The 23,581-nt window shown below is 44.5% G+C and overlaps 1 protein-coding gene across 3 annotated transcripts; it reads left to right on the top strand.

Moving 5' to 3' along the window:
* Nucleotides 1–8,388: 8,388 nt before the first annotated feature.
* klf5b (Kruppel-like factor 5b) lies at nt 8,389–20,292 on the top strand. Of its 3 annotated transcripts, none has more exons than XM_024388633.2 (5): nt 8,389–8,474; nt 11,637–11,807; nt 14,588–15,467; nt 18,558–18,617; nt 19,032–20,292. In XM_024388633.2, exons 2-5 carry the CDS (start codon nt 11,685–11,687, stop codon nt 19,208–19,210), a joined length of 1,242 nt encoding a protein of 413 aa, XP_024244401.1. In that variant the 5' UTR covers nt 8,389–8,474; nt 11,637–11,684; the 3' UTR covers nt 19,211–20,292. The 3 variants fall into 3 exon arrangements, with proteins under 3 accessions (XP_024244401.1, XP_024244402.1, XP_024244400.1); XM_024388634.2 differs by lacking the exon at nt 8,389–8,474 and adding an exon at nt 9,394–11,309; XM_024388632.2 differs by lacking the exon at nt 8,389–8,474 and having other exon boundaries at nt 11,453–11,807.
* Nucleotides 20,293–23,581: the final 3,289 nt, after the last annotated feature.

Below are 23,581 nucleotides of genomic sequence, written 5' to 3'. Positions count from 1 at the left end.
CTATATTGATGCATTGTCAATAGTTGGAGTAGGATGATTACAGAGCACCTTACCTCAGACTGTCAGGATTTTATTTTTCTAGCTCACAAGCTACATTCCTACATTCCATACATGATCTATTCAGTTATCCTGTGTCCTGCTCCCAGAAATCAACCAAGTGCTGTTCACTAATCCATCAATCATTCAAATGTATTTATAAAGCCCTTTTTATATCAGCGTGACAGAACATGTTCAAATGCTCATAGATGTTCCAAGATGTTCAAATGCTCATAGATGACCAGCAGGGTCAGATAATAATAATCACAGTGGTTGTTGAGGTTGCAACAGGTCAGCACCTCAGGAGTAAACGTCAGTTGGCTTTTCATAGCCGATCATTCAGAGTTAGAGACAGCAGGTACGGTAGTGAGAGAGTCTAAAACAGCAGGTCCAGGACAAGGTAGCACATCCAGTGAAGAGGTCAGGGTTCCATAGCTGCAGGCAGAACAGTTGAAACTGGAGCAGCAGCATGACCAGGTGGACTGGGGACAGCAAGGAGTCATCAGGCCAGGTAGTCCTGAGGCATGGTCCTAGGGCTCAGTTCCTCCGAGAGAAGAGAGAGAGAAAGCGAGAGAGAGAAAGAGAGAGAGAGAAAAAGAGAGAGAGAAAAAGAGAGAGAGAATTAGAGGGAGCATACAGTACTTAAATGCACACAGGACACCGGATAAGACATGAGAAATACTCCAGATATAACAGACTGACCCTAGCCCCCTGACACATAAACTACTGCAGCATAAATACTGGAGGCTGAGACAGGAGGGGTCGGGAGATACTGTGGTCCTGTCCGGCGATACCCTCGGACAGTGCCAAACAGGCAGGATTTAACCCCACCCACTTTGCCAAGGGACAGCCCCCACACCGCTAGAGGGAAATCTTCAACCACCAGCCTACTACCCTGAGACAAGGCCGTTTATAGCCCACAAAAACCTCCCCCACGGCACGAACCCGAGAGGGGTCGCCAACCCGGACAGGAATATCACTAAGCATGAGCTGATTCCCTCACCTGTGAGAAGAACCATCCTACTGCAGTTTGAACTAGCCTTGACATCACTATTTAGACATTGGGACCACACATGCACTTGCATTTCTTTGTGGATTCTGTCTTACATAGTCTAGTGCATTTTAGAGTTGAAGAAAACCCACTACAGATACACATGCTTGTTTTGAGTATATTTTTGTTATTATTGTCTCTCACTTTGTCTCTCATGATCTATTCACAAAGTCCTGCATTTTGAATTTGCCCTGCTGTTGCTATTTAGACAAGCTTAGATTGCATTCTGCTAAGGCACTGGTATCTCTCTACATCGGTCATCTATATTGCAGACCATGGTGGGATCCTTTCGATACGCCTATGGGGCCTGAGCATACAAATGCTCCTAGAGAGGAGGAATACTGAAGCATGTGTTGATGATTGGTAGTTTACACTTTAGATACTGTACTTCAAATACTGCCTGAGACACCTTTGCTATTTGTCTCCGTACTCAATAAATGTTGAAACTATTTGTGATGGTGTTCTTTGTTCTAATGTATATGCATGAAACATATACTATGGAAAACATGTCTAACACTTAGTCAAGATTTTGGCACCGTTAACTTTTAGAAGGTTAGTAGGAAAGTTAATCATTTAAACCACCTAAATATACTCACATTCACTGAACCTTTTAGTATTTGAAACTCAGACATTCATTTACCAGTTGCTTTTTCTATAATCCTCAGGCTCTTCATCATTCTCCGTACCTTATATTCCACTGCATCCAACATTATGCATGCCCACTATAGTATTGTGCAGCTGCTATTTGAGAACTCATCTGGGTTGGAAATCAAACTTATTGCAGAGCACATTGTAGAACTCTTTTCAGAGAAGGTTGTGTTGCAAAATGTGCAGGCTTTGCCATATGTGTTGGCTAATATGCATACGCAGTTTGATATGCATCCAATTTTCTAATATGCATCCAATTTTTAAACCTCCATTCTAGGATACATGACACACGCATCTTTCTATATGTTTTTATTTGGTTTTAATGCAAATTATATGATTGAGTGTTTCTTTAAGCCTGCAACTATTTACTTTAAGTGAGACATGATTCAAAATTGATTTCACTGACAGAGATAGCTAATGAAATACTAGCTTCCTGAGCAGGCATTGACGTTTACAGTATTAGCTGACTAGGCTAGTCAACTGTAACATTGGCTAGCTTTCAATAAGTTGGCTAAATAGTCAACAGACTGTTTATTGTTAGACCTGTTCGTGAATCATTAGTTGGGCTTTATTAGACAGCCGGCCCGCCTGTTTCTTTGTGCGGGATTAATTATTGTGACCTTCGGTTATGTAGTAGAGGAACGTGTTTGTTCCTGGTCGTGTATTCTGTTGTACTATTTTCATCCCCCGTGTTTGGGGCAGTTTGGTTGTGAGCACCCTGTGTTGAATTAAAGAGCACAGCATTGCACTCTCTGTTTCCTGCGTCTGACTCCACACCCACGACACCCAGAGCGTTACAGAATCCCGCACCCGTATTGAATGGAGTCAGCAGGAGCAGCAGCCAACCCTCTCCCATCGATGGAGGAACGGGTTCTCCACGGATCGGCGATGGATCAAGTGATGGAGAGAATGGACCGATGGGAGAGGAGTGGTCTCCTCTCTCCACCTTCGGCACCCCCGGCTCCGGACTCCCCCTCTCCCGACTCCAGCACCCTCCATCTGACGCTCCCGAGGGCTTATGATGGAGCGGCAGCGGGTTGCCAGGGGTTTTTACTCCAACTGGAGCTATACCTGGCCACCGTCAGACCCACTCCCTCGGGAGCGGAGAGGGTGAGTGTCCTCATCTCCTGCCTCACGGGTCGTGCTCTGGAGTGGGCGAACGCAGTCTGGAATGGCCCAGACTCAGCGAGGGAGCACTACCCAGAGTTTTCCCGCCGCTTCCGTGCCGTGTTTGATCACCCTCCAGAAGGCCGAGCGGTGGGAGAACAACTATTTCATCTCAGGCAGGAGAGGAGGAGCGCCCAGGATTACGTGCTGGAGTTCCGGACCTTGGCAGCAGGATCTGGGTGGAACGACAGGGCCCTTATTGACCACTACAGTTGTAGTCTCCGGGAGGACGTCCGCAAGGAGCTAGCGTGTCGGGACACCGCTCTTTCCCTGGATGAGCTGATTGACATGTCCATCCGACTGGACAATCTGCTGGCAGCCCGCGGGCGTTCGGAGAGGGTCCTGTGTGTTCCACCACCCAGCCCCTCCGCTCCCATTCCGATGGAGTTGGGAGGGACCGTGCTGAGGGGTACCGGAGGAGGAGGCCTTCCCTGCACCAACTGTGGTCGGAGAGGACACACGGCCGATCGGTGCTGGGGGGGTCCGTCTGGGAGTAAAGATGGCAGGCGGAACGCTTCTCGATCACCCCAGGTGAGTCAGCATCAAACTCACCCAGAACCCCCTGTTGGCCACATGTTTGTCTTAACTTTTTCCCTTCACTTTTGTCCCTCTTCCCAGCATAGGGCGGTAGTCGATTCAGGCGCAGCTGGGAACTTTATGGATCGCGGACTCGCCCTTAAGTTAGGGGTTCCGCTAGTGCCGATAGATTCTCCTTTTCCCGTGCACTCCCTAGATAGCCGGCCATTGGGGTCAGGGATGGTCAGGGAGACCACGGTTCCACTGGACATGGTGACGCAGGGGAATCATAGGGAGCGTATCAGTCTTTATATTATTGATTCGCCTGCGTTTCCAGTGGTGCTAGGGATTCCCTAGGGGTGGTCAGAGGAGTGTTCTGGAAGGTGTTTGGGAGTTTCCATCGGTGCCACGTTGGTGGAAAGTCCAGACCAGGGTTCCACGGTGTGCATTCCCCCCCGAGTATGCCGATTTGGCAATCGCTTTCAGTAAAGTGAAAGCGACTAAATCGACCGGGAAGGGATTGTACGATAGATCTCCAGGTAAACGCTGCGCTTCCCAAGAGTCACGTGTACCCATTGTCCCAGGAGGAGACGTTGGCGATGGAGACATATGTCACAGAGTTGCTGGGACAGGGGTACATTCGGCCCTCTATCTCACCCGTCTCCTCGAGTTTCTTTTTTTGTGAAGAAAAAGGAGGGAGGTTTGCGTCCGTGTATTGATTATAGAGATCTAAACGCCATCACAGTGGGGTATAGTTACCCTCTACCTCTCATCGCTACGGCGGAGGAATCATTTCACGGAGCGCAGTTCTTCACAAAACTGGATCTCAGGAGCGCGTATAGTCTGGTGCATATTCGGAAGGGAGACGAGTGGAAAACCGCATTTAGTACCACATCGGGCCACTATGAGTACCTCATAGTATGGGTTAAAGAATGCTCCAGCCATTTTCTAATCCTTTGTAGACGAGATTCTCAGGGACCTGTGCGGGCAGGGAGTGGTTGTTTATATCGATGACATTCTGATCTACTCGGCCACTCACACCGCGCATGTGTCTCTGGTACGCAAGGTGCTTGGTAGACTGCTGGAGCATGACCTATACGTCAAGGCTGAGAAATGCACGTTCTCTAAACGAGCCATCTCCTTCCTGGGTTATCGCATTTCCACCTCGGGGGTGGTGATGGAGGGTGACCGCATTAGGGCCGTGCGTAATTGGCCTACTCCGACCACAGTAAAAGAGGTGCAGCGGTTTTGGGGTTTTGGGGTTTTGCCAACTACTACCGGAGGTTTATCCGGGGTTTTGGCCAGATAGCGCCTCCCATTACCTCACTGCTGAAGGGGGGCCCGGTGCGGTTACAGTGGTCAGCAGAGGCGGACGGAGCTTTCAACAAGTTGAAGGCGCTGTTCACTGATGCACCCGTGTTGGCACATCCGGACCCCTCTCTAGCATTCATAGTGGAGGTGGACGCGTCCGAGGCTGGGGTGGGTGCCGTGCTATCACAGCGCTCGGGTACGCCACCAAAACTCCGCCCCTGCGCTTTCTTCTCAAGGAAGCTCAGCCCAGCGGAGCGTAACTATGATGTGGGGGACCGGGAGTTGCTAGCGGTGGTCAGAGCTCTGAAGGTGTGGAGACACTGGCTTTTGAGGGGGCTAAGCACCCCTTTCTCATCTGGACCGACCACCAGAATCTGGAGTATATTCGGGCAGCTAGGAGACTTAACCCACGTCAGGCAAGGTGGGCCATATTCTTCACCCGACAGTGACGCACTGTCCCGCCTTTACGACACGGAGGATAGGTCCACCGAACCTACTCCCATCCTTCCCGCCTCAAGGCTGGTAGCACCAGTGGTATGGGAGGTGGACTCGGACATCGAGCGGGCGTTACGGGCGGAACCCGCGCCCCCTCAGTGTCCGGCGGGGCGAAAGTACGTGCCGCTTGGTGTTTGGGACCAACTGACTCGGTGGGCTCACGTCCTACCCTCCTCGGGTCACCCTGGGGTGACGAGGACAGTGGGGAGCCTTCGGGGGAGGTATTGGTGGCCTACCTTGGCTAAGGACGTTAAGGTTTATGTCTCCTCCTGTTCGGTGTGCGCCCAGAGTAAGGCTCCTAGGCACCATCCTAGAGGGAAGTTACAATCCCTTCCCGTTCCACAACGGCCATGGTCACATCTATCCGTAGATTTCCTGACCGATCATCCGCCGTCTCAGGGGAACACCACGGTTCTAGTGAATGTGGATCGGTTCTCTAAGTCCTGCCGTCTCCTCCCATTGCCCGGTATCCCTACAGCCCTACTGACTGCAGAGGCATTGTTCACCCACATCTTTCGGCACTACGGGGTGCCGGAGGACATCGTTTCTGATCGGGGCCACCAATTCACGTCCCAAGTATGGAGGGCATTCATGGAACGTTTGGGGGTCTCTGTCAGCCCGACCTCCGGTTATCACCCCGAGAGTAATGGGCAGGTGGAGAGAGTGAACCGGGAGGTGGGTAGGTTTCTGCGGTCGTATTGCCAGGATCGGCCAGGGGAGTGGGCACGATACATTCCCTGGGCACGATACATTCCCTGGGCTGAAATGGCCCAGAACTCACTACGCCACTCCTCTACTAATGTGTCCCCTTTTCAGTGTGTGTTGGGGTACCAGCCGGTCATGGCACCATGGCATTCGAGCCAGACCGAAGCTCCTGCGGTGGAGGAATGGGTACAGCGCTCCAAGGAGACCTGCAGAGCCGTCCAGGAATCTCTCCAACAAGCGAGTGGACGGCAGAAGAGGAGTGCTGACCGCCTGGCTCCCGACCCGAAACCTGCCCCTCCGCTTGCCCTGCCGGAAGCTGGGTCCGCAGTGTGTAGGGCCCTTTAAAGTCCTGAGGAGAATAAACGAGGTGTGTTATCGATTACAACTCCCTTCCTATTATCGTATTAACCCCTCGTTTCATGTGTCTCTCCTCAGGCCGGTGGTAGCTGGTCCCCTGCAGGACAGTGAGGTGCCGGAGGTCCCCCCCCCCGGACATCGAGGGGTCCCCGGCGTATACGATACGGGCCATTCTGGATTCAAGACGCCGGGTGAGGGGCCTGCAGTACCTCGTGGACTGGGAGGGGTACGGTCCGGAGGGGAGGTGCTGGGTACCGGTGGGGGACATCTTGGATCCATCAATGTTCAGGGATTTCCATCGCCTCCATCCGGATCGCCCTGCACCTCGTCCTCCGGGGCAACCTCGAGGCCGGTGTCGGCGCGCTGCAGGAGCCGCGCATAAGGGGGGAGATACTGTCACGAGTCCGACCGAGGGTGGCTTCCCTTCCCGGTCGGGTGGCGCTCTGCGGTCGTCGTCACCGGCCTTTTAGCTGCCACTGATTGTCTTTCCTCCCCCTCCTTGTATGTTTATTGTTAGCACCTGTTCGTCAATCATTAGTTGGGCTTTATTAGACAGCCGGCCCGCCTGTTTCTTTGTGCGGGATTAATTATTGTGACCTTCGGTTATGTAGTAGAGGAACGTGTTTGTTCCTGGTCGTGTATTCTGTTGCACTATCTTCCTCCCCCGTGTTTGGGGCAGTTTGGTTGCGGTTTGGTTGTGTTGCGTTAGTGCATTAAAGAGCACAGCATGGCACTCTCTGTTTCCTGCATCTGACTCCACACCCACGACACCAGGAGCGTTACACTTACCTTCTCATATGATCAGGACCATTCATATTACACGCTGCATTTTTCAAGTGCACTCAAACAGATATTTATCTTATTTCAGTCTTTGGGTGCTAACGTTTCTCTTAGTTTCTCTTAACACACTGACAGCAGATCACAATTTCATGTGAGGCTGTGTTTACATACTGTATTAGATAGAAGCAGACCACTTGCTGCGTTCATCACAAAGGGTATGTAGGGGAGTTCTGCTTGGTTCCAAGTTAAGCAGTTTGCAAATTTGCTTGAGCAGACAGAATGGTGAAATATACTTTTTCTGAGCATTTGTGAATTTATTTATTTATTTTTTATTTTTTTATTTCACCTTTACTTAACCAGGTAGGCTAGTTGAGAACAAGTTCTCATTTACAACTGCGACCTGGCCAAGATAAAGCATAACAGTGTGAACAGACAACAACACAGTTACACATGGAGTAAACAATAAACAAGTCAATAACACAGTAAAAAAAGAAAAAAAGAGTCTATATACATTGTGTGCAAAAGGCATGAGGAGGTAGGCGGATATTACAATTTTGCAGATTAACACTGGAGTGAAATGATCAAATGGTCATGTGCAGGTAGAGATACTGGTATGCAAAAGAGCAGAAAAGTAAATAAATAAAAACAGTATGGGGATGAGGTAGGTAAATTGGGTGGGCTATTTACCGATGGACTATGTACAGTTGGTGAATGCATGCATATGTGTTTCAGGCTCTTCAGAGGAGGAAGGGGAGGACCATCCTCCTCACTGAATTTCATGAAAATAAAATTGTAAAACATTGAAAAAGTTATCCTTTTCAGATAAAACTATACTAAATATATTCACATGTCACAAAACACATTGTTTTGCAATGGTCAACAGTAGGTAGACTCAACAGCACTCTGACAGCTAGCTTTCATCCTCCTCTTGGTACATTGATTTTAAAACAAAACCTAGGAGGCTCTTGGTTCTCACTCCCTTCCAGAGATTTACACAGTAATTATGACAACTTCCGGAGGACATCCTCCAACCTATCAGAGCTCCTGCAGCATGAACTGAAATGTTGTCCACCCAATCAAAGGATCAGAGAATGGATCTAGTATTGAAAGAATAAGCTACAGATAGCTAGCACTGCAGTGCAGTGCTTAAAATGTGGTGAGTTGTTGACTTTAAGACAGAAATACAGAAAGACAATAGTTGAACAGTTTTCAACAAATTAATTCTTCAAAAATGGAGGAGAAGCAAGAGAAAGAGATTTTGTCATTTTCACTTTCAGTTTCACTTTTTTAGCTAGCAAATGAAGCTGGCTAGTTTAGTTACTCAAACATCCGGCTCAGACAGAGGGAAGCTATGTTGGCTACCGGACTATGACTATCCAACACAACATTGAAACTCTTCTGAGTCAAGGTAAGCTTTTGGTTTTATTAATGTATTGCCACCGGGGCCCGCCGGTGTAACTGCTTACTGACTATACACTGTAACGTTACTGAAAGATTGTAGTGGCTTTACTAACACATTAGTTCTATTAGCTATGTTGACTATGACGTTACTTTAACTAATATGGGGACAACAATGTAGGCTGTGTGTAGTGGTTATGACATGGTTTGGCTTGGAAAGGTTTTTTGCCAGGTCACATACAGCTGATGTGTTATTCATTGATGTCCACAATCAAAGGAAAAAGGTGAGAGGGGGAGAGTGCATAGAGGCGAGAAGGAATACAATGTGGCTGCTTTGAAAGTGAACTGTTTATGCGTGGTCAGGGGTATATTCAATACGCCGATTCTGTTGAATAACGTTTCTTAAACGGAAGCATAGTGCTCCCGAGTGGCGCAGCGGTTTAAGGCGCTGTATCTCAGTGCAAGAGGCATCACCACAGTCCCTAGTTTGATTCCAGGCTGTATCACATCCAGTTGTGATTGGGAGTCCAATAGGGGGGCGTACAATTGGCCAAGCGTCATCCGGGTTGGTCCGGGATAGGCTGTCATTGTAAATAAGAATTTGTTCTTAACTGACTTGCCTAGTTAAATAAAATAAAACTCAATGAAACAGGGATAGAAATATCACAATTGTTCCAATAGAAACTCTTGTTTGCAACTGTTGGGCTAATGATTACACCCTAGATAACCTAGATGCAGGCAAGCATGTGCAGGACGCTATTTAATGTGTCACTGTCTGTCCATGTGTCACTTTCTGTCGTCTCAAATTTTTCTCTCGACCTGTGTGTACCTACGATGTAAACTTTCATTCATAGGCTAGGTTGAAGCAACCTCATGATGGGTATAGGGACATTTTGAGTATCATGTAGTAGCCTAAACCTATCGATGTTACATTGAACTGGGTGAATGGGATATGAATGACAGTCATCCCACATGCTGTAATATAAATAAGGCCATGCTCATGAAAAAAAAATCTATTGTCCTCGGTGGTCATAAACAGCACTGACCGTCACTAGTGTGTCTGTCTGTGTGCGTGTGTGTGTGTTTATTTGGGTGTTTTGGGCAATTAACTGAACCCTCAACCTGATGTTTTGTATGCTGTGCCAACACATGGACATACCTGTGTTTCCTGTTTTGACAGGTTACACTGATCCCTGCCATTGTTCATTGGTTACACTGCCAAGTCAAGTGTGGGAACTGAATCTGACATGTCACAGATAGTACCTTCCTGTCAGAGTATTTTATCAAACACCCACCCACCCCAAAATGATAAGCTCCCTGTTATTGTAATGGTGAGTGGTTAGCATGTCTTTGGGGTATGATATTTGTGCATCTGTAACTTTCTCACTCATCAATATTGACGATTCATTCAGGACTCTCCGTAATCTTGGCTGCATCCACATTCATCTAAGTAGAAACATATTCTATTCTTATGTACAATAAAAGTGACTCCAAAATGACACTAAACATTATTTACCATTAATTTATTTTGGGCACAAAATGATCTGAAACACAACCAAAACTAACATGAAATGCATCAATGAAAGCCTGATGTAATCATTGCATGCTATGAATATGGGACCAAATTCTTAACTTTTTACTACTTTAAATAAACAAATAAGTTCATTTGTCCAAATCATTTTGGTCTCCTAAAATGTGAAATTAAAGTACAAGAAGTACTTTAATTTCTAAACGGTTCACCCAATCTGCACTTTAACATCATAGCCAGTGTATAATTTCAAATCCAAAGTGCTGTGGTACAGAGCCAATAATTTAGGAGCTCACTGTTTATCATCAATATGTGTCTTAAAATAAATACATATATTTTATTTTGAAAGAATGACTGTCAAACAATTTGCATACAGGGAGGGACAGGGAATTGTGGTCACAATGCGGACACAGTGGACAGATAAGAAACACATTTTAATACCATGTGTAGATAGATGCATGCCTGAAAATGTGGGCACAATGTGGACACAGTGGACAGATAAGAAACACATTTTAATACCATGTGTAGATAGATGCATGCCTGAAAATGTGGGCACAATCAGAATGTAGACAAGTTCAGAACAAATTATGAATTTTAGCACCAGGTATAAACAAGACTAGAGTGAACAACTAAGACGGACATAAGGGACAGTTTCCTGGACAGGAGGAACAGTTTGAAACACAAGAACATCTACTAACAAACACACTGACACATTAAATATACAAAGCATTCATCATCACGTCAAACTTCATGGGCCCGGTTTCCTAGACAAAGATTAAGTAGGCTAGGGACAAAAAAAGCATTGTATCCGGTAACTTCCATTGATGCTAAATTCAATATTACTTGAATAGGAACTTGTGGGGTTGATTCCAAGGACCTGTATAGAATGTATCATCCACAATGGCCCTCAAAAAGCCTGGTGTCACAAAGGAACAACAATGTGCTGCTGAATCATTCATTCACATTCAAGTGTCCTATTTTAGGTCAATACGAAGGTACTGTCATTCTCATATACTGCTGGGGGTGAATAGGTTTTATGTGTCACAATGTTATTTTAAGAGGCTGTGAATAAGTAATTGAATGAATTAATAGGTTTCCCCACTTGAAGTTAATCATCCCACAATCATGTTGCTGCCTTTCCACATCTTTTGCCTTATCACTCCTCCCTTCCTTGAAATGTAATGTAAAGGCAAAGCTACTCAATACTTTAACGTTTATGTTCTGTCTATTCTGTCTATTCTGCATTATAAACTGGGTGGTTGGAGACCTGGATGCTGATTGTCTGACAGCCGTGGGATATCAGACCGTATACCACGGGTATGACCCAAAAATGTATTTTTACAGCTCTAATTATGTTGATCACCAGTTTAAAATAGCAATAAGGCACTAGGGGGTTCGTGGTATATGGCCAATACATGCCCAGCTCCGCCCACACTGCTATCATGCTGTTGTGTAATTTGAGAAGCACATATACAAAACAAGATAGCATATGCAGAATTTGACTTGAGCTATTTGTTCAAATCAGAAGTATTCCTATGATAAATTATTCATTTTGCCCAATTTCGCGGGCTACTGGACTTAACGTTATCAGCGTTTATGGCCACTGACTTGTTAACGAATAATGTTTGGTTTGCTCTGGATCAGGACGCGCTCGACAACCATAAACTCGCCGCACCACCACTGGCACACGGGATGAGAAGAGGAGGAGAAGGAGGAGGAGAAGAAGAAGACGGAGAAGGTCATGGACATGGACAAGTCCTATACAACATAAGGAATACAATCAGTGGCAGCTCTTCATTCCACGACTACAATCTGGTACGGTATTCAATTAGAAAGCGAGTTTACAGTTTGAGCAAGTAGATTGCATGGAATCGTTGGCGCACAGCCACAACAACACACCCCGTTTTAGAAGTGAAACGTAGCGGCAAAGAGTGTATTGAAGGCTTGGGTATTTGTATTGATAGTCGTACGTAGATGTAACCCATGTGATTTTTTGTACAATTGTACGGGACGTTATTCGCCCACATCACTGTAAAGACAGGTTGTCGGTCTGCAATAGTCTAGGTGGTATGCAAAATTCCCTGCACCCTGGTTCGTACTGTACTGACATCGGATGTTACTAGGCACACTTTTATATTTAGGCTATATTATACTATTCTGATATCTAACTGCCAGGCAAAATAGCCTACATGTACAGACAGGTACATAGTGGACTGAGATGAAGCGTTGCCCCCCATCTCAAAATGTAGGATAGATATGTGCAGCGCATGCAGGCAGCAGCTGGACAGTCTAAAATCAGTCATAGAGTTCCATCGCCTACACAGGGGCGCCCAGCCTGGTTTCAGACACTAGACGTAACATAATAAATGTCAATCTGAAAACCCCACAATTGTATTATATGTTATGTTTGGTATGGTTATATAAGACAGATTGTTACTTAAAACCTCTTGATGCTACCCATCCCGGATCCGGGATCGTGACTACGGCTCAAGCTCATTAGCATAACGCAAAATGTGAAAAAATATTCTTAGACATATTTAACCTCCACACCTACACAAGTCCAATAGCTCAAATGAAAGATAAACACCTTGTTCATCTACCCAGCAAGTCAGATTTCTAAAATGTTTTACGGCGAAAACATAGCACACATTTATATTAGACCACCACCGAAACAAAATGCAAGCGGCGGCCATTTTGTCCCAGAAAATATAAAATTTAAAAGTAGGATTAAAAAATAAATAATTCACTAACCTTTTGAAAATCTTCATCAGATGACAGTAATATTACATGTTACACAGTACATTTTTTTTTTTTTTCAATAATATGCCATTAATATCCATAAATCTCTGTTTACAATGACGACATTTCAAAAATGCTACTCAAAATGTCCGGAGAAATTATGATAGCTCGGACAGATAACGTCAGATAACAAGCAATAAACATGACTAAATATACATGTTCTACATATAGTTACAAAGATACACTTCTTCTTAATACAACCGCTGTGTTACATTTATTTTTAACGTTACAGAATTCGTTCACTAGTCTATGCTATGAGTCGGCGCTCAGATATTAGCAGTGTCTCCTCTACGTTTGGAGTCCACAGAAACCCAAAATAACCACATAAATATTCCCTTACCTTTGATGTTCTTCGATCAGAAGACGTAGAAGGAGTCATACTTACCCAATACATCGTTTGGTTTCAAGTTGTGCGTCTTTGTATTAGCATATGCTAACAGCTTCAGCTGAAATGCACCCAAAATAACTTCTGCTCCTTCTGGTCCCGCACTCTTGCGCAATCAAACTTCAAAATTACATATTATATGTTGACTAAACTGGTCAAACTAAGTGCAGAATCGAGCAAAATGATGTTTTTATCATGTAAAACAATGATCATCGCGAACAAACGAACCGGCTTCAACTGGTGTCTATTGGAAAAGAACGTTCCCCAAATCGGCCGGTATTCGCGCAATAGAGTGCATGTATGTGAGAGTGAACCGGGCATTTTCGCCCGCCAAAGGATGAGGGAGCGAAATTCAAACAATGAACGTGCCAATTGAAAGCAGACATCGCGCTGAACAAATACATACTGTTCCCAGATCGGTAGCTGCCTGGGAAGGGTGGGGGCGATGACGTCAAAGTTGACCCAACTTTTCTCTTGACAAGAGAGTTTGGGAGAAAGGCTGCCCTGAGAGTTCTGCTTTACATACAGACATAATTTAAACGGTTTTAGAAACTTTAGAGTGTTTTCTATTCAATAATTATTATTATATGCATATATTAGCAATTTTGGAAAAAAATATTTTCAGTTTACTATGGGCACGCACTTCCTCCAACGGGGGCAGTATTGAGCCATAAGCTCAAGAGGTTAAGGCAAAAACGAAAGTAGTGTGGCATATAACACAAACGTCTAGCATCCCACTTTAGCATTTTAGCTAATTAGCCTACTTTTCAACAAGTTACACTTTTTTAACTACTTGCAACTACTTAGCATGTAGCTAACCCTAACTTGAATAGAGACATTAAAAGGCTCTCTAAGGTCAGGGTGTGACAGTACCCCCCCCCCCCAAAGGTGCGGACTCCGGCCGCAAAACCTGAACCTATAGGGGAGGGTCTGGGTGGGCATCTATCTGCGGTGGTGGCTCAGGCACAGGACTCACCCTGGCCAAACCAAATAGAGACATTAAAAGACTCTAAGGTCAGGGCGTGACAGGAGTACTGTGTAGCCTACATGATAAATGTTTCACTGCAGACTGGTTGATGTGAACATGGTCACCACTCTCTCCTTTCACTCCTATGAGCACTGGTAGGGCTACAAAAAAATATAAACAGATTAAGCGATGACCCATGCCACACCATGTTCCAGTAGCCTTCACATGGGTCTATTTCAGTGATAGCCCTGTGAATACTTTATAGGCCATTTCAGTGAAGAATTGGATTGTTAGAACTACTTTATAGTCCTCCTTAATTTTCATGGTGTTACAATGTTACAATCATGGATATTCACAAGTTAATGATTTAACACAAAACTGTATTAAATGTAACTTACAAATACTCATATTGAACACTCACTATTATCTATTTTTTCATTACAGGGTAAATCTGAGATGGACAAATATCTGTCCCCTTATCCTCAGGAAGTCCCAGACTCCAGACAGACATCTTTCACAGAGGACCTTAGTTCCCCATACAGCATCAACATGAGCCTTCTCTTCCCTGACATCACTTACCTGAGACCGGGCATATGTCGGCCTATGAGACCCATCAAGACAGAGCCTCTCTCCCACTCCCTCATGCACCCCAGTTGCCACGGCAACCTTGGTCCAACAACCCTTCTAGAACACCCTGGGCTTTATGGTGCTTCAACAGACACAGGAAGTAGCATGTTCATCAAACAGGAAATGCACACCCTGGACTTCCCAGATGTTCCGTTGTCCCAGCTATTGAACTCTGAGCTAGAGCAGCTGGTGCCTAGTCGTCCAGTGAACTCAGACCTCCACAGCGGGGTCCCCGTGTCCGCCTTGTCGTTCCCTTTCAGCAACGTCCACTTATCATCCCCCCAGAGTGCTGTCAAATCTATGGGATGCCCACAAAATGGTGGCTATACTCTGCAAACCCAGTTCGCAAGCCATTCGCAGCAGCGACCAGCCTATCTTCCTCTGTCCCCGCCCAACTCCAAGCCAGGGAGCCCGGACAGAGGGAAAGAGCTGATCCAGAATCTGTTTCTGCCTCCATCCTATGCAGCAAGGATTGCCTCGAATCTGAGTCCTGGTCTTATGCCAGTCCAAAGCTCAGGTCTAGGACTTGTTCAGAGTCCAGGTCTTGGACAAGGCCAAAGTTCTAGCCTTGGAGCAGGCCTGAGCCCCGGTGTTGGGCCAGTGTCCCCAGCATTGGCCCAGACAGGTCCGGGGAGGTGTAACCGCAGGAATAACCCTGACCTGGAGAGGAGGAGGATACATCACTGTGACTTTTCAGGTGAGAAGAACTGACAGGGAGTCTCATTACACTTACAGGTAATAGTGTAGTGATATTTTCTTAGGTGCGGGAGTGGGAATTTTTGAAAAAATAATTACCTCATCATTTCTCAATCAAAGTTTGTACTGACAGAATATTATTATAGAATATGCATAAAATGCATCCTCCTAATGTAACGTCTGCCTATGCCAACACATATTGTCTCAAGAAAATAGTATATTTTTAATAGGCAATCATCACGTTTTACCGGTGAAATGTACAAACTGTGTCTGCATGCCAATCATTTAATGTCAATCAGTTTCATGGGAATGTGCAATTATATCTTCTCTAATTACTGTTTTGTGAGTGAATTAGAGAAGATGGTGTTCAACTATTAACCTTCTTGTATTTTGTTTCATTCAAAGCATACATAGTGGCGCTTGCTGTTGCGTTTTGGGTACATGAGACAAGAAATGTGACTATTCAGCTTCAGCTAACCATCCTAAAATCTCACTAGAAATTAGGTGTTTTTGGTGTAACACAGTGACATTACAGTCCTACTATGCTATTTTATTCAGTATTGTTATGTTAAATAGTCATTCATCACTATGTGATGTTGCGGGAAATAATTTTCCAGAAATGTTGTTACCAGCTGCGTGGATTCTCAAATTGAAAACAGTGAGGGAGCACTACATCCCTCGTGCTCCGGCAGCAATACATCCCTCGTGCTCCGGCAGCAATACATCCCTCGTGCTCCGGCAGCACTACATCCCCGTTCTCCGGCAGCAATACATCCCTCATGCTCCGGCAGCAATACATCCCTCGTGCTCCGGCAGCTCGTGCTCCGGCAGCAATACATCCCTCGTGCTCCGGCAGCACTACATCCCTCGTGCTCCGGCAGCAATACATCCCTCGTGCTCCGGCAGCACTACATCCCTCGTGCTCCGGCAGCACTACATCCCTCGTGCTCCGGCAGCACACATCCCACTCGTGCTCCGGCAGCACTACATCCCCGTGCTCCGGCAGCACACATCCCTCGTGCTCCGGCAGCACTACATCCCCCGTGCTCCGGCAGCACTACATCCCTCGTGCTCCGGCAGCAATACATCCCTCGTGCTCCGGCAGCAATACATCCCTCGTGCTCCGGCAGCACTACATCCCTCGTGCTCCGGCAATAGATATTGCAGGGATGACAAAATTCCTGAATCCCAAATCAACCCCTAGGAGATATGAGAGGATTGGATACACATTTTGATTTAATATGGCAACAATTCCACCTGGCCTTGTCAGAGGGGAAGATGGAGGATCCATATTGCTTACACTGGTCCAATACTCTCAGAGCTACACTAGTTTCTAGGGGAAAGAGTCTAGGTGTTCATTTAGAGAATGACTTAAATGTTTCCTTACCTTGAGTCTATGGGTCATGCTCCTCACTTATGGGAGTTACATTTGTCAATACGCTTTTTAAAAGGAACATATAGTGGGAGAGACGCTTTGGTTTGCTGTTTTGTCAAAAACTAGTAGCAGATTAGATGATGATGTTTTTGAAACCCATGGAATTAAATCGTAAATATCAAGCAAACAACAATTTTAAATGATTTATTTCTATGTTATGACCTGGTTCAAATGCTGTAATGTAAGAACAATGTAGTTACATAGGATATACTTGTAAGGATCATGTACCTACCCAGGAGCAAGCGACTTAAAGTGGAACTGACAGTGTTGTAATTATCATGTACCTACCCAGCACCAAGCGACTTAAAGTGGAACTGACAGTGTTGTAATTATCATGTACCTACCCAGGACCAAGCGACTTAAAGTGGAACTGACAGTGTTGTAATTATCATGTACCTACCCAGGAGCAAGCAACTTAAAGTGGAACTGACAGTGTTGTAATTATCATGTACCTACCCGGGACCAAGCGACTTAAAGTGGAACTGACAGTGTTGTAATTATCATGTACCTACCCAGGAGCAAGCGACTTAAAGTGGAACTGACAGTGTTGTAATTATCATGTACCTACCCAGGAGCAAGCAACTTAAAGTGGAACTGACAGTGTTGTAATTATCATGTACCTACCCAGGAGCAAGCAACTTAAAGTGGAACTGACAGTGTTGTAATTATCATGTACCTACCCAGGACCAAGCGACTTAAAGTGGAACTGACAGTGTTGTAATTATCATGTACCTACCCAGGAGCAAGCAACTTAAAGTGGAACTGACAGTGTTGTAATTAATTTGTTTCATATCTGCAATCATAATATCAGCCAAAAATATAACATTCCCAATTTATGCTACAAAACCAACTTCATAAGAGGTTGAAAAACTAGATTATATTTGACTCAACATTCCATGACGTAGAGTAAGGCATTGTTGGCAGAATATATGCACTACAATGCATGATCAATATAATTCCCCCTAAAAAAACTTGTGAAGTTTCCCTTTAGTGTAAAGTAAAACTCAGTAAGGTATAACCTTTATAATTACTATGTAGTTACAATGTTACAACCTTTGCAGACAATTGGCTTAGGCTTACCAGGAGCAATAAAGAGACTTTTCAGTTTGACTTTTCATTGATGGATTTGACAAAGATTCAAACCATTCAAGTTCAATTCCACATTTCAGACTCAAATCAATAACTATTTTAGTTAGTAAAATGTACCAACACAGGGTGGTAAAGCTAGTTAGCTAGCTAGCTAGCAAGTTAGCATTATTCACTAATGTAGCTAGCTAGGTAGCTAGCTAGACACTGGCACAATGTCAATATGTTTTCCAACTCATTCAATAAACATGACTAAATTGTCATAAAACTCACAACATTTCCATTACAATGTTATTTCACTATTGTTGAGACTTAGATTGCACTTTTGTACATTACAAAACTTTAAAAACACGACAAATTAAGAGACAGAAATGGCGTGTGGGTTCCATTTTGGCTGCACAGGAGAGTGTGAGAGGTCAGTGGGATGTCACTAATGCAATGCATGGTTTCTAATTCAACCGTGACCATTAACTCCACTCTGTTAGATGTAGGATGTTCTTGTTAAAAGCTTATGAATCAATTATAGTTATGTTGTAATGACATACATTTTGTTCCATTCTCTTTCATCAGCATGTAAGAAAGTCTACACCAAGTCCTCCCATTTAAAGGCCCATTTGCGGACACATACGGGTAAGTGTTTTACTGGTAGCATTATAAAAGTCCTGTCATGGGTGACCCGTATTTTATTTTGGGGGGAGGCAGTATGTTATGTTACCAGGCAGAAGAATGCTTTTTCATTCTTTATGCTGACTGAAATATGGCCCGCCAAATGTTGCTGCATGTTGTCGAATGGGAAAGCTGTTTTAAAGAGCGTAAACAAACTAAACCGGTTGTGTTTTAAGTCTTTATTTCTTTCTTTCTTTTATTATTGATTCTAATTCACTCAAGAGACTTTTTGATGTTAATATTGAAATATTATCTTTACTGACCCTATCAACATAAGTAGTATAGTTTAATTATTTAGTTATTACTGTACATTTTATGATGTAACATGATCGTCCCTGTTTCTGCTGTAGTATAATCTAATCCAGTGCTGCATTCCAGGAGAGAAGCCATACCAATGCTCCTGGGAGGGGTGCGAGTGGTGCTTCGCTCGTTCCGACGAGCTGACTCGACACTTCAGGAAACACACAGGGGCCAAGCCCTTCCAGTGTGGTGTGTGTAACCGCTGTTTCTCCCGGTCTGACCACCTGGCTCTACACTCGAAGAAGCACCAGAGATAGGGAAACCTACATAAATCATATTTTTTTATTAGATCTAAGTCAAATGAAACATTATATTTAAGTTAATCTCAACACAATACAATTGTGACTGCAACATGGGTGTCAGATTTTCCATGTATTTATTTTAGTAAATACTGCCATAGTTAGATTTTTTTAGTAAGAGCTCAAAGGTGGATTGAGTCAAGCTATAATGACAAACGAGCTACTTTTAGTATCTCTATGGTTTATCTACAGCAGTTTCCCAAACCTCTGCTCAAGTATCCCCAGCTATTCCACGTATTTGATCTATTCCGGTACTAGCACATCTGATTCAACCAATCATGTTTGACGATGAGTTGACCAGTTGAATCAGGTGTGCTAGTACTGGAATATATCGAACAAGTGTAACAGTTGGGGGTACTCAATGAGAGGTTTAGAAAATGTAAACCCAGATCTACTGTATCATCGCTTCCTTTTGGCACTGAAGGACAATATTTGACAATGTATTGCTATTGACATTTAGGTATAACTACCTTCCATTGCTGTAGACCGTGTACAAAGGGAAGTCGAAGTATTTTTAAATATATATTGTTAAAAAATAATATCATGCATTATATTGATTATACTGATTTTCCAAGTGCCTTTTAAAGCTAGACTCCTTAGTTGCTACATCCATTTTTGGACTCATAAATGAATGACATATAACCATTGATTCTTGAGGTATATAACTTATAAATGCCTCATGAGCTTAGTTCAACTTGTTTTACTCCAATGTTTGTAAACAGCATAAATGTGAAACACTGTATAGCCTCCAAACATGGTTAAAACTATACATTTGATGTCATGAATGGTCAGTCCTTACATCTATGTCTATGAATTTGAGGTGTTACATTTCTCCAGCCCAATCCCTTCGATTTTTAGCAAAACGAGCAGGAGTACGCTTTGTTATTGTTTAATTAAGGATTCTACCTGTAATGTTTTATAAATTAATTAAAGATGACGTGAAAGACCAGTCTGGTACACTGTAAAAACAACTTGATTACTGCCTTTCTTGTCTATACAAAAATGTAAGATACTGTATGTACTGTGTGTTGTAAATTTGATTAAATACATTTAATAAGAGCTATCATTTCAGGTTACCAATATTTATGTAAGGACCGACGCCGGAGTTGAGAAGGTGATACGGGGAGTTAACATTTAATGCGGAACAGACAGGTAACAGGACCAGCCTCAGCACACAGGTATACAAAGTCATACGAACATTAATGCTGAAGCAGGGAACAGAGTGGGGAACCAGACAGATATAGGGGAGGTAATGACAGAGGTGATTGAGTACAGGTGAGTCCAATAATCGCTGATGCGCGTGATGGGGGGAAGGCAGGTGTGCGTATTTCTGGGGAGCCTGGCGCCTTCGAGCGGGAGCAGGGGTGACAGTACCCCCTCTTTAGGGGTGCCACCCGTCGTCCCACCTGGGCGAGCCTGACGGGCTGGCTGAGGCATGGGCGCTGGACAAGCCGGCTGGGCGTAAACTTCAGACGAACCGGCAGAGTCATGAGAGCCTGGCGAGCCGGCTGAGGCATAGGAGCCCGACGATCCGGCTGGGGGCGTGAAAGCCTGTCGATCCTGCTGAGGCGTGGGAGCCCGATGATCCGGCGGAGACATAGCATCCTGACGAGCTAGCTGGGCGTAAAAACCTGATGATCTGGCTGAGTCACAACTTGGGATGGGCGCCTTCCGGGCCAACCAAGGCAAGAACCTCTCGTGCCAGCTAGGGCGTGACAGCCCGATGAGCTGGCTTAGGCACCCCCAGTTCCATCAGTGGCGGCCGCTGGACCCGATGTCACCACCAATCGGAACGCCAGTACTCCCCGATGCTTCGTATGATGGCTTCTGCATCAGAGGTGATTGAGTCCAGGTGAGTCCAATAATCGCTGATGCGTGTGACTGGGGGGAAGGCAGGTGTGCCTAATGATGGTGGCCGGATTGTGTCACGCTGGGGAGCCTGGCGCCTTCGCGCACCAGGGAGGTGTGACAATTTATTGAAATGTACATTTTGTATCCTCTGTATTTCTTATCTTATTGTAAAGGTTTTGTTTATTACATCTTTAAACTTCAAGTTCACAATGACTTTAAAGGATACTTGTAAGTAGTCCTTCAAAAATGTTAGGGTTCAACATTTTGAGATGATATACTTGTAGGCTATAATTGCGAATCTGTGCCAAGATTGCCATGTGAGCAACAGAACATTTAAATAAACTGTGTGTTTACCATAGAAAAATGTGTGTTTTTCTGTATTCAAGGTACATGTGGGATGTGTGGATTGATATACTGTAGTATTCTCTTGCCATAGAAACAAAGCATTTGTGAACCTCACACCCACTGTACTGACACTGCTCTGTGAGAAAAGAACAGGAATGATCCACCTGGACATTTAACAAAGAAACCATTTCAAGACATTTGCGCTTTCATTGGAACATGAACTATTGTGTTTTAAATGCCTTCTGTCAGTTTCTCATAGAGCAATGCCAACCCAACGATTTACATACCTTTATATAGAGTACAAATCCTTCTGAAGTTGCCACACCCTCGCAAACTCCACCTAGCTGTTTGGTAATGATATGGCCATAACAATTATTTCACCCCAACCTCCAGTGCCTTCAGAAGGTCTCCATACCCCTTGACTTATTCGACAGTATTGTAGTATTGGTGTTGAATAACTTATTATGGCTTGGGGGCAGTATTGGGTAATTTGGATGAATAAGGTGCCCAGAGTAAACTACCTGCTACTCAGGCCCAGATGCTAAGATATGCATACTATTACTAGATTTGGATAGAAAACACTCTGATAAAACTGTTTGAATGATGTCTGTGAGTATAGCAGAACTCATATGGCAGCCAACAACCTGAGAAAAAATCCAACCAGGAAGTGGGAAATCTGAGGTTGGTAGTTTTTCAACTCTTTTTCTATCCAAGATACAGTGTAAATTTGGTCCGATTGCACTTCCTAAGGCTTCCACAAGATGTCAACAGTCTTTAGAACCTTGTTTCAGGCTTCTACTGTGAAGGAGGAGAGAATATGAGCTGATTGAGTAAGAGGTCTGCCAGAAGGCCATGGGCTGATCACACGCGCTCCTGTGAGAGGTAGCTGCATTCCATTGCATTTCTAAAGACAAAGGAATGACATTTTCCAGAAGAAAGCAGTTGGCCGTTTCTTTGGAGTGTTTTGCTCTGAAACCAAACTGCATGGAGTGTAATGTGAATGGGCTGTTGTTGAGGTGACCAATCAGTTGCTCTGCTACACACTTTTCAACAACCTTCAACACCACAGGTAGTATACTAATGGGCCTGTAGTTACTCAAGTCAGCAGGGTCACCCAATTTATAGATGGCCGTTATTATGGCCGACTTCAATACCCTTGAAAACACGCCCTGACCAATAGATGTGTTGGTGACCTTAGTAATGGGGTCAAGGAGTGACTCTGTAGTTTTTAACCTCTCTGGTACAACATCCCACCTCGACAACTGCCAGTGAAATTGCAGGGCGCCAAATTCAAAACAACAGAAATCCCATAATTAAAATTCCTCAACATACAACTATTATCCACCATTTTAAAGATAAACTTCTTGTAAATCCAACCACAGTGTCCAATTTCAAAAAGGCTTTACTGCGAAAGCACACCAAACGATTATGTTAGGTCAGTACCTAATCACAGAAAAACATAGCCATTTTTCCAGCCAAAGGGTCACAGAAAGCAGAAATAGAGATCAAATGAATCACTATCCTGATCTTCATCAGATGGCACTCATAGGACTTCATGTTACACAATACATGTACGTTTTGTTCGATAAAGTTCATATTTATATCCAAAAATCTCAGTTCACATTGGAGCGTTATGGTCAGAAATGCAGAAATTGTTCTGTTATAATCTCCACCCGGCACAGCCAGATGAGGACTGGCCACACCTCATAGCCTGGTTCCTCTCTAGGTTTCTTCCAAGGTTCTGGCTTTTCTAGGGAGTTTTTCCTAGCCACCGTGCCTCTTCACCTGCATTGCTTCCTGTTTGGATTTTTAGGCTGGGTTTCTTTTACAGCACTTTGTGACATCAGCTGATGTAAGAAAGGATTTATAAATACATTTGATTGATGTCATTTCTCTAAATTAGCTGGGCGTCCAGAGGTTAATTGAACACTAGAGTTCCTGAGGCGGAAATTCTGGTGGCCCAAAATAATTGCCCAAAGAACGTCCTCACGACAGCGATCGGCTGGGTTTCCTCCATCCCAAAGGCTGATCACTATCCTGGTGGTCGTCGATCAGTTCTCCAAGGTAGCAGATTTCATCGCCCTGCCCTACCTCAGTCAAGGAGACAGCCAATCTCATGATTAATCATGCCTG

Source organism: Oncorhynchus tshawytscha, linkage group LG26, assembly GCF_018296145.1.
Source record: "Oncorhynchus tshawytscha isolate Ot180627B linkage group LG26, Otsh_v2.0, whole genome shotgun sequence".
NCBI classification, from domain to species: domain Eukaryota; kingdom Metazoa; phylum Chordata; class Actinopteri; order Salmoniformes; family Salmonidae; genus Oncorhynchus; species Oncorhynchus tshawytscha.
This window is presented reverse-complemented; position numbering and strand designations above follow the sequence as displayed.